General features: G+C 44.6%; 1 protein-coding gene across 1 annotated transcript; it reads right to left on the reverse strand.

The window, feature by feature from the left end:
* Positions 1–1,045: 1,045 nt before the first annotated feature.
* Positions 1,046–11,724, reverse strand: LOC117764017 (protein Wnt-2b-A). The gene is made up of 5 exons (XM_034589415.1): positions 11,052–11,724; positions 8,390–8,610; positions 4,684–4,961; positions 3,623–3,887; positions 1,046–2,383 (listed from the first exon to the last, which is right to left on the reverse strand). The coding sequence occupies exons 1-5, from the start codon at positions 11,234–11,236 to the stop codon at positions 2,154–2,156; spliced, it is 1,179 nt and encodes a 392-aa protein (XP_034445306.1). The 5' UTR covers positions 11,237–11,724; the 3' UTR covers positions 1,046–2,153.
* Positions 11,725–12,238: the final 514 nt, after the last annotated feature.

The following is a 12,238-nucleotide window of genomic DNA, read 5'->3' on the forward strand; positions in this document are numbered from 1 at the left end:
TGGGCGAGATGATCAAACTGTCAGTACATATTGACAGCGGTGTTAGAACCTGTACCAGTGTTTAAAGATGGTAAATGGCGATGAAAGAATGCTTTATAATTTAGTGGTCTTGCAGTTATGTGAACCGAACAGATTTCCACGAAAGTTGGTAGAAGGATGCGATATGTGTCTGGGAAGAACCCACCGGAGCAGGGGGGCAGATCGAGGAATGTTTTTTCACTTTCTTTAATATTGCGTTTTTTAACATTTTGGTTGATTTCTCATGAAAAAATTCAATGATGTTGATTTAAAATCTGCCACATTAAGGGAACTGAGATCTATGAGTGGGTGAAATTTGGTGCAGCCGGATTGAATTGAAGGAGACTGTTGGGCCCTTGCGGAGAAGGTATGCGCTCTACTGAGTGCCGTTCTAGATTTTATTCTGTGATGCACTGTCCCTTTTGAATTTGTGTTATCAGGAGTCTCTGGGCTCTAATATAACAGAGGCTGAACCGGACCAGGAGTCTGGGAAGCGGAGGGGGCTGAGGCAGAGAAGATTGCTGGAAAGTATTCCCTTTGATAAGCCGGCCAAGAAGCCTTTGATTAAATGTGGTCCCAGCAGGAGCCCACACTAGGTCCTCTGTGGCACGACCATGTCCAATCACCAGCTATCAACAGCCCAGGGTAATTACAGCCATCTAGTCATTAGCCCGGGACCCACCTGGAATTCCACATAGCGAGGGGTGGGAGGAGGCCAGCAAGGGTTGGGGGTTTAGGTTGGGCCTTTAATCAAACACTTCCCTCCCCTTTGACTGATATAACACACCCCACCCTGATCCATACTGAATCAGCCTTTGTTTTGATTTGTGTTATTACTGCCCCAGTGTCTCTCGGCTCATGCTGGTGAGGAGATGTGACGGCGTGTGCGTTTGTGTGATGAGAATAACGCGGCAGGTTATGACAGCAGCCCAACAGAACTCGCTCCCACCGATTAGTTCTGCCCCGTCGGAACTATCTAGTCTCTTTCTCGCCTTCAACCTCTTCGTTTTGTCCGTCTGAACAAAAAACAAAGATTCCAGTGTCATACTAATGCACCATATATTTCATATGAACATCTGTTTAGATAAGGCAATATACACAATGTTATACAAGCAAGCTGGAGAGCAGAGAAGTACAATCTGTCTGATGTGGTGGTTATGTGTGACTGAATGGCCGTCCAGGCTTTCTTCTTCTACTTCTTGGCCTTCTTCTTCTTCTCATCGGCAGTTTGTTGTCTTACACACTGAAAACTAAAGTACGCTGTATAATCACAATAATGGGAGTGCTCTTCTCTTTCCTCTTGTCAGCCAATGTAGTGCAGTCCCATCCGCAGATGAGAAATGAAACAACACTTTACAATTTAAATAAATCACTTTTAAACAACTTTCTTTCTGTTTTAGTTTTTTTGTTGTTTTTTTTTGCTTTGTTTTTTACAGTTGCATTCAAAGTTCCAATAATGCATCCGTCCGTTTATTCATCTGGTGTCCATCTCCTCCTCGTCCTCTGGTAGTCCTCTTGTCTGGACTTCTGTTTGACAACGCAGAGCCAAACTTACTCTCAAGATGTCCACTTCTCAAAGTGCACTTGTCAAGCTACTTCCCAAAGTCCAACCAAGTATTTGTTTGGGTGGATAAAAGTGTATTTCCCCAGAAAAAATAAAGAAAATTATGCGAGTATATGATGTTGTTGTAATAATACTGGATATGTTTGAAGGCTCAGTTAATGTAAAAATGTGTCTTTTAAAGCGTCGTAAAAGCAGCAAACCATTTTTAACTCAGAACCCCACTCTAGAAAACAGGCCACCTGGACCGAATCTTTGATAAAAGCCCAATCCACCCGAACCCCAAAGTGTTTGCTGGTTTCACTGTTCATCGTCGGATCCCAGCGGGTCAGTCACAAGGCCATTCACAAACAGGGATTATGGGTATTAATTCATATTCATGGGTACTGAATTCTAGTGCTTTCACAGAGACAAGTAGAAAAGCCATGCAATGATGAACCGAGGTGGGTAGAGGGGAGGGCGGAGACGCGGAGCACTTTCGGACAAACTTTCCCAGAATGCCATGTTCCACAGGATGTCCTGCAAAGGGGAAAGGGATGGGACTGCATTATGGGGGGGCTTAGGGGGCGTGTCCTCAGGTCTGCTCCAACCATTCGGCTCGTTTGGGGGCCTTGCACGTGTGTATGTCCACGGCCTCCTCGCAGTCCTTACACTCCACAGCGCAGCACCATTTGAACTTGCACTCGCACTTGGTGATCTGCTGGACCCGTGTGGTGTCGTAGCCCCGTCCACAGCACATGACCTCGCAGCCGTCGGTGCCGCGTGACGTCTTGTTGCAGACTCGCCCAGCTGTGCCCAGGGAACCTGCACAGAACACAAAAGACTTTGGTTAGGATAGCTTGAAGTGGACTGACGCTTGGGATCTACTGTCAGAAACTTTAGCTTACATAGTTGGACTTTTGGTCATTTATGTTATTGCAAATGTCAATGGTTCCTAGTGAGGTTTCATACTCCTGAATAGGGAACTCAGAAGTTTTAGTGCATCGTTCTGTTATGCAGTCTGGCTATTACCTAATGCAATGGCATGTTGTCTGTGTCTTATGTGAATGTCATCCCCACAGAGATTAGTGCTGGTGTTTGGTGTGAGAAGCTCCCCGTTTGAACGGCTACCTATCACAACAAGCTGCCCGTAGAACAACAGACCCACACACACAACTATGCCGTGTTGGTAGAGTGGCCTATAGTTACACTGCCTTTCCCAAGCCACTGCTCCCTTTGAAGCCACTGTGTGTGTGTGTGTGTGTCTCTCTCTGTGTGTGTGTGTGTGTGTGTGATTGTGTGTGTGTGTGTCTGTGAGGGTTAAATGGACAGTGGAGCGTGACAGACAGACAGGCTCTCACACTCTGAGGCCCACACTGCCCTCCAGCTACGCTTAGTTCAGACAGACAGAGAGCGAGAGAGGCTGTGACAGACAGAAAGAAGTGATTTTTTTTTTTTTAAATGAGTTGCTTCTGTCCCTAGGCTGTGGATTCCTCTGGGAAGGTGAGAAAGAGGGGGGAGGATGGACGAAGGGACGAAGGGATGAAGGGTGAGGGGGACAAAGGGAAGGAGGGAGGAGTTAAATGATCGAGGTGTTGGTGTCAAGTAACCAAACATTTGTCTGACAGTCTTTTTAGCCAACAACCAGCCAATCGGGGACAATCATTACTGATTAGGTGCATCTCGTAAAAGTTGAATAAGACATTCTCTGACCATGGGGTTGTGTATGTGTGTGTACATATTTGTGTGGTTGTGTTGACGGAAACCGACAGAGGTCAGGTGGTCACAGAGCGACCATGTCCCCAGGGTACAAGGATATTAGCTTCCACAGACATCACACGGGAGGCCTACTGTGTTATCTGTCAACCATTACACACACACACACACACACACACACACACACACACACACACACACACACACACACACACACACACACACACACACACACTAGTCATGCATGAACATACACATAACACAGTCGGGGCAATCCATCAACATCCATGAGAAACTGCCTGTCCGGTCTACCTTCTTCTTCTATTTCTTCCGTCACTTCTCTCTTACCTGCTGCTTTGTCTTGCAGGCAATAATCCGGTGAGTTCTCAAAGTAGACCAGGTCATTTTTGGTGGCCTTCCTGAAGGCTTTGTTTGCCACAGCGAAGCCCGTCCCGTCCTGATTCATTGTCACCTCGATGGCCCCGTTGTATTTCCTCCTCAGGTAGTCGCCGGTCTTCCTGAAGTCTGCCATGGCCATCCAACATGTCCGCAGCGTGCAGGAGCCACTCACTCCGTGGCATTTGCACTCCAGCTTCATGAATCGCTTCACTGCCTTCACACATCGAGAGAAGTGGGGATATTGTTTATGTTGTTGTATGTTGTCTACATCTACACACTTTTTTACACACTTTCCTCCAATGAATTAGCCCCTAGTGAATTATCCAGAATGATCAGGACACAATTTCTGGAAAGAGGTGTAACAGTTTTAAATAAAAATGTTCACCTCAAATAAAAAATTCCATTCATCTTTATTCCATTCAGGTGGCAGCATAAAGCTCACAATATGTGAAAATGTGAATAAAGCTGCAAAGTTAATCTTCATTATTAGGAAAAAAGATTTCCTCCAACAAGTTAAAATGTCACCAAACTTTTCATCTCCCATTTGCATGTAGAGATTTTGTGGAATCGAGATAATAGGAACGTTTTTTTAAAGGTAGGGTTAGTAACTTGTTTCTGGACCTTATTTTAATCTTATTCGTGGAAATTCTCTTCAAGTCCCGATAACCATCAATAAATAACGTCATCTGAAAAAAAGCTGGGGTCAGTTGGCAGGTAGTTCACGTTCATATGTTTTAAGGCCATAGCTTTGATGAGAGGGTCGATGGGAGGGGGCGGGATGTATCTGTGGCATTTCTCCAAAGTGTAGCCTGCCCTTGCTTTTCCAGAGTATCAACCATAGCTTAAATACCGGCTGAGCTGTAAATTGTGCCAAAGATGCAGAATAACAAAACATAACAAAACACAACAAATCATAACAAAACATAACAAAACATAACAAAACATAACAAGACATGTGCATATGCCACTAGATATAAGGTGAATTGATGCTGCTGAAACAGCACACTTACTATTCTGCCACAGCGATTGTTGTGCAGGTTCATGAGTGCCCGTGCGTCTCGGACCGTCCTTTCTTTGGCATCTATGAAGGCTTTGGCAAACTTGATCCCATAGTTAATATTGTCACTACAGCCGCCCCAGTCAAACTCTCCCCGCTCGTCACTAGCCCGTCCTCGCTTGTGCGGGTCACAGTTACACGTCTTCAGTTCCCCCTGGCTGCAGGCGCGAGTGAGCGCATACACCACTCCTGCTGAGGAGATAGCGTAGACGAATGCTGCCTCGCGGCTGCCTGAGGAAGAGACAGGGAAAGCAGGGGAAAAAGAAACAGAGGTTAAATATATCATGTCATTACGATCCTTTGAGACCTCAAGTCTTAGAGCTTTGCCGTTCACACGTTCACATGCATACACAGATACACACAGTGTAATGCCATGACCGGGCCTGGGGGTGAGCCAGTGAAGGTGCAGCTGACGGGGATGTATCAGGCCTGATGTGGAGTAGGCTCATAGGACAGCTCTGTTTAAATATTATCATGGAAATAATTCTAGCTGCGGGGCTCTCCTCTGCTCACATAAATTGTTTAAAGACAGACACAGTGATACCCCATTAATCAGCACCAGGGTGATGTCATGACAGCATTATCTACCCTTGCACTGCTCATCTGTTCTTCCCTGGCCTCTGAAGTTCTTTAGATTATGACTCATCTATTGTGTGGCCAAAGACACAGAGAGAATTAGACATAGTGTTTGGTCGCAGTTGCTTTTTTTCTGGTAGTGAAGAACCCCAAAAAGCATTGTGGCAGCGAGAAGCATGAGGGTTAGGTCAACCAAACAGACTCAAGTGGTTTTCACTTGGTGCCTCTGTAATCTAAGTCCAAACAGGCTTAATTGTCAACACAATGCTCGTATGGCCCAAGTCCGGCAAGTGGTTTGTCAGTCAAGCACTTCAATCCAGATCAAGATAGTTAAACAACGATCGACCAGGGACTTTGGTGAAGATTTAATGGCCCCTAATGATTCTGGTCTCCTCCTGGATCCATGACAGACCATCTGGAATCAAAGCTTTTGATACATGACCATTACAAAGAGTAATGGTGTCATTTCAATGAAATTTGCTGGGGAAATTCATGGTCCCCAGAGGATGGATCCACATGTTTCAGGTGAAAACGCAGCAATTCCAAGTCAAGCCAATTTAATGACATAAGACATTAATCGAATTTTGAATAAATAATGACTTACTTAATAATTACTTGTCATGAAATGCGATAATCATGATCCCCAGTTGATGAACGTTTTTCCATTTTGAAATGTCACCTCTGCATACACAGAATCTTGGTCTTTAAAGCTCTTACAAGGAACTTTTAATTTTCGTTGATTTTGGCGCCTAATTGGACAAAAGCGGTAGTTTCCACTGTCACCTGTCTTAAAAACCTCGGTTCAGACAGCATGTGCATTTGTTTTGGAATGAGTGAAAACAGGACACACGTGTAGCGAGTTCAGGACACACACCAAGAAAACACTGAGACACCGCAGCTCTCTTTTGATTGTTTTTACTGTAATGATACAACATGAAACAGGGACTGCATCAGTTTACAACCTCTTCTCAGACCACTGGCTCTCTCAGCTCCAAAAGCAGACTGAGAGAGCGATTTCTGGGCGTATGCACCAAAGCGCGACAAGGGGGGTTTCAAAGATCAAAATACTCCAACTATTCATATAAAAAAAAAGATACATCATATATGAGATCATTTGTCAGTCAAGACAATCTAACAATCTTAGAACTGATTAAATATAACCATTTAGTTTTAAATAAATTTAAACAGGTACGAGAATCCATACCCCCCCCCCCCCCCCCCCCCCCCCCCCCCCCCCCCCTTTGTGGGCAATTGAAACATCCCACCTGAGATAATACCGAGTCACTCAATGTATAAGTTCCTCCTCTGCTGTTGAACCACCCTTTTTGTAGACTTTACAATTTTAGCTCCACTGAGGATTCAGGCGTATGAGTTGCTTTACCACTTGACGTGGGTGAGCCTGACGTCTGTTGCCGGTACTATCGTCATAACGACAATTCACAATCATTTTGCCAATGGGACACAATATAGCTGGCTTTCTTGTACCATGCTAGCTGTCCATGCAACACTGCACGGCAGTACACGGGAAATAAACTGTACAACCAGGTTCAGCAGCTGCCTCAGCCTCCTCTCTCAAGACTCATTTTTATTTCGATGTCAGACAGGACCTGTGTTTGTTTTAACACCTGCACCTCTGCTTTAATATTTGCTGCTAGTTGCATGGCTGCTTTCCCCAGACAGCCGATGTGAACATCAGCTTAGCTCGCAGTTGCTTGTTAACAAAAGGTGCAGGTTACATTTGTTTCTCAAATCTATTGAACTGTCTCTGTTTTTAAACATGCTCCCAGTTATTGGTTTTCTGTGAAAGTTTGTATAAGTATTTCAATGCTGTGGTATTGTTGTAACAAACACTGTTTTGTAAATTAACTCATAACGAGATAAGTGAAGCAGTATTTCCGTATGAAACGTGGAGTAGAAGGATAACGTTTCATGACATCTAAATACTCAAGTACCAGCACTTCAACATAATATTGCTAAGCTTTCTGGATTGTGACGTGGGGCACTTGTGCGTTTTGAAAGTGTACACGCTCTCTCTTCAAACCTATCTGAACCAGAGGAGCTGATCCAACCTGGTTGTTCTCTAGTCACTGGAATGTCCCGTTTCATCCGCTGGGTGAGGAGAAGTGAGAATGGGGGCAGTGGGTGCTGAGGGGTGCATGTGGGGGAGGATGGAGGAGGGCACTGCTGGTCATCATTCAAACCTGCGCTGTTTGTCTGACAGTGAGAATATCTCTCCAAATATTTACATCTACATTACTGTTTATTCCTCTCCACCACCACCACACACAGACACACAGCCCGTATCTCCATATCTGCTACTTTTTTCCATGCATCATTTGCCCCCCACACATGCTTCGGATGGCTGGACGAGGGACAATAACAAGCCAAGGAGTGTCAGTGCTGGCTTCTTCATTTGTAAAGACTAACATCTTTATTTTGAGCAATCAGCATTCTGCTACATTGGACTTTAAATAAAGCATTTCTGATCATTCCTTGCTCAAATGCAATAAAAGCAGAAAAAGAATAATCCGAGAACACAATCCTAAAGATGTCTTTAAGTGTTACACGGCATGCCACACAGGTACCTTAACTCATCATTTCATATCTTTCATGCTAAATCACCAGTTGACTTCTCGACACCAATGCAGCTTGGCTATGAAGCGTTGTTACTCAAGAGCCCTCGAACCCTGTGTTATTTATTAAATGTTCAGGATTCAGATATGCAACCGTAACATCGCTCATAAGGAGGAATTATGCATGCACTAGTTTAGAAGACGGGGAACATGTGTATGTTAACATGCATCTGTTACAAAGCGGAGGGGTCTGGCAGCAGTGGAAAAACAAAATGACGACAAGCCCAGGTCTCGAAGCCTGTGTGTTTATTGACGAGGCATAAGGCATTACAACAGTCCATTAGTGACTATAAACACGGAGCACCAGCATATGTGAGTATGAGGAAGGACGATCACAGAGTAAATGGGAGAAGGACAGAGCGGAGAGCTGGGGTGAGAATGAGGAGTGAAGTAGCAACAGATGGGGATCGGTATCCATATACTCAAGTGCAGAAACACACATGGACTTACTCCGTAGCAGGACACGTCCAAACACAGTGTGGTCGCGGTCCAGTGTGCTGCAGTTCCAGCGATGGTGTCTGAATTGGTGCTGGCATTCTCTGATCCACTCCTTGGTGCCCTCGCCGATGGCCTGCATGATGTCCGGGTGGCGCTGGCAAAGTTGCCGCTGCTTGTTCACCAAACCTGGGATGTTGTCGCAGATCACACGGGCCCCGAGTGCCCCGATGTACCTGAGGATGCAAAGAACACAAGAGAATTAAGGGTGCTTTTCAAGTGAATCACATGGGGCTCTATCTGAATTGGACTGTAATACAGGGCAGTGATTGATATTGCAATGTAGGAGTATAGGTGCTCTCATTTGGTAGATAAATACACATGTGGATGCACACTTGAAGGAAGGTGAGTGGCATGAAGGAGAGCCGCACTAACAGTCCTTTATGAGTCAGAGTTCACTACACTTAACAGTTTAAGGTTTGCGAGTAGGAGGGGAGTGGAAACCATTTACTCTGCTCTCCAAATAAATAAGCACTTAACCTCTCCCCACAAGACCTGTATGTGTATGTGTGTTGAGACGTTTCCCAACAGGATAGTTGAAATCATGTTGTCACAAATCAGAGCAAGAAGTCTGAGGTCTCCAATAACCCTGTCAAACTCAGACCCCATTTACTCCCTCTACTCCTCTCTGTCCTCTGCCTCATCGCTCTCATCTTACTCACAGCCCCGCTGCGGCAAGCTTCTCCCAAGCCCTCTCTGTGTCCTGATAAAACTTTTACAGCATCCCATCAAGATAAACGCTGCATTGAGTTTACCCAAAATAAACTCTGAACCTCATCGTGACATTTGTGTGCGAGCACGAGACTTCTTGCAGCTCAGTGGCTGCCTGGCTTCGGCGGGTCAGCGAGGGGAGGTCAGGGGAGCGTGTAGCTGTGTGGTCGTGTTTTATGAGGCCGGTCGAGAGGATTGAGACCGGAGGCTCTCTGCTCCCCAGAGTGGGATTAGAGAGGAGGAATAAGAACAGAGTGCCCATCAAAGGGAAGGCAGGGCAGCAATTCACACTTCATTTTCTCTCCGTGTGTCTTTCTGAAAGTCAGGAGGACTTGTGGATTTTATAGGATAGTAAATCTTTATCCACAGGTCTAAAATAACTTGCTGTAAAGGCCTGCGACCAGTGCATCATAGGAAAAAGATATGAAGGAGACAAATAATTGAAGGCGGTGGGTTGTCATTATTTCACAAGAACATTCATCACAACTATAAAATGTGTACGCATTAAAAAAAAGATTTATATTAATTTATGTAGGCTTTTTTCACTTTTCACAAGTGGCTTGTACACCTCTCAATAACTTGTGGTGTCAACGCTCCCGATCCGTCCACATCATCACTTACTGTACAGAAACGTGATAAACAGTTCAAACACTGTAAATTCCCCCCAAAGCCAATAATGCCAGAACCCAAAGCCTTTACGCACACTCTTCCCACTACACTCCCCATAACTGCTTTTAATCTACACAAACTATTAGGCATTCCTTTACCCCCATACCCGCCCACACACAGAAACCTCTCCTATAAACACACTCACACACATGGACATTTTCACGTATGTTTTTACGCAGGCAATGAGATATTTTTTTCACACCTCACCTATGCTCTAGATGGCTGGTTTGGGGGTATTTTGGTGAAGTCATTCGTGTGTGTGTGCGTGCGTGCGTGTGTGTGTGTGTGTGTGTGTGTGTGTGTGTGTGTGTGTGTGTGTGTGTGGTACCTGGTGAATTAATGACTGCTCTGCCTTGTCTAATGTAGGCTCCAGCTGAGCTGAACACGCGTTCAGCCAACAGCGCCGACATAAATTACATTTATCGCTGTATTATTATTGCTGAATGTGGCAGGCCAACAAACTGACACGCAGCAAAATTCGTGTGAGAAACACAATCCTAAAGAGGCGTATTCACAAACTTATAATTAGGGTTGTTTTCATTTTATTCCCAGGAACTACTCAATTAAAATTAAATTAAATGATGACAGAAAAAAAACCCAGTAAGAGTTATTCAGTCATTACCTCATAAAAATTACAAGGCAAAAAATTGAAAGTCAGTCATTACAAATCATAGCCTGTGAAACTTGTTTTAATAAATAATTTAATTTAAACGCGTTATTTACAAAAGAAAACGAACATAAGCAGTAGAATCATAATAAAGTTTAAGCAACTGAAGTTGATGAGAAAAGCACTGTCGGCTTCACACTGTGTCCGCCACAATAAATTAACTTATACAAACCCTCAACCCTCATAATGGCCTTGTGCGTCTGCTGCTGGAAAATTAATTGGAGCGGGTTTTTGCTTTCGTGTTTGGAAAAGAGTTATTTGAAAATAGTCGTCATAATTTAAATTCGTTGGCAGTTTGAATCCTTGAAGTTTCTAGAGCCAGGCAGCAGTCCCAGCTCCGTTTCAAATGATTAAGATCAGTGATGGATGTTCAAACTGTGTGGCATTTTTCTAACTTTCCTTTTACAACTCGACTCATAATGTCAATCTAGTCATTATTATAATTATCGCAAACTTTCTTCACGGGTGTTTTCTTAATCGTTTCTTCCAGAAGAAAATACAGGCTGCAGATTGAGCTTCTATAAATCTACAGCCCTGGCAGGCCTGTAGGTGTGAGGGATGCACACTCACCACCATGAAGAGTCCACCCGAGGTGTAACCAGCAGCAGCAGCAACACGCACGCACAGTAAATCCTGGAGCTGGCACTGGGGGTTTGGCACCGGGAAGAAGCCCGGGAGGAGAGTCTGACGCCCGGCGAACCATAGCTCCGAATCCGCGTCGCCCGGAGGCTCAGAATCCTGTTTAAACCCAGCATGGTTTGTCTTTCAAGAAAAAAAACAACAAACCAAAAAAAGTTCCCAAAAATTCTGAAATCGGAAGAAAACGCCCCAACTTAGATAAGGTTTGATGGGAAGTCAGGTGAATCGCCCGTTCGGTGTAGTAAAGGCCTCGTTATCCAGTGTGTGTCTCCATGTTGCGCGGCTGTCAGGAGAGCGAGGGACGCGTTTTCTGTGCCATGTGCGCACCAGACTGCGCGCTTCAGGCTGCCGACAGGAGGTTTACCTGACGGGGCGTGCAACAAGTGTCGGCTGCTTTCACTCCTCCAGCTCCACTCAGCTCCCCGGACACTTATCCTTGGTTGGTGCTCAGTTCAGAGGCAGAAAAAAGAGAAATGGTCTGACTGAAAGCTGGAGCCAGAGGTCGGTACAGATGCTGCGAGACTGAACTGCGGTTCTGTCGTCTGTGTGACTGCGCGCTGGGTCGGATGCTGCTCGCACCAGACCTCTCCTTTATCAGTGGACAGAGTCAGAGCTGAGAGAGAGAGAGAGAGAGAGAGACAGGGTGGGAGAGAGGGGAGAGATGAGGGAGGGCTCGCTGTCAGCTCCTCTCGCCCATTGGGCAGATGCTGAGGTTACAGAGTTTGGAAGGAGATATTAAAAAGGGATGGGATGGAGAGACATGCGTAAAATGAGGAGTTCATCTGAAACCACACAGACAGAAAGTATTCCCATAAATAATTAGTTTTTACAACCCAGGAAAATATGGATAATTAAATCAGACTAAAAAGTATTTTTTTAATCATATCTTAAGAACATTTCACTTCTTATTATGGTCCTCGTAAGCATACACAAATATTGTGGTAATGTATCACAATATTATTTTATCCAAATCTATTGTTTTTGTCAATTAAAATGGATTTTAAATCACTTTCATATTTACTGGATATGATTGATTTGATTTGATATTTGATTGCATCATCTTCCTCACACTCGCACACACCTTTCAAATATTTAATGCTTAATACAAACCTTGTGTT

The sequence above is a fragment of the Hippoglossus hippoglossus genome, chromosome 7, assembly GCF_009819705.1.
Source record: "Hippoglossus hippoglossus isolate fHipHip1 chromosome 7, fHipHip1.pri, whole genome shotgun sequence".
NCBI lineage: Eukaryota > Metazoa > Chordata > Actinopteri > Pleuronectiformes > Pleuronectidae > Hippoglossus > Hippoglossus hippoglossus.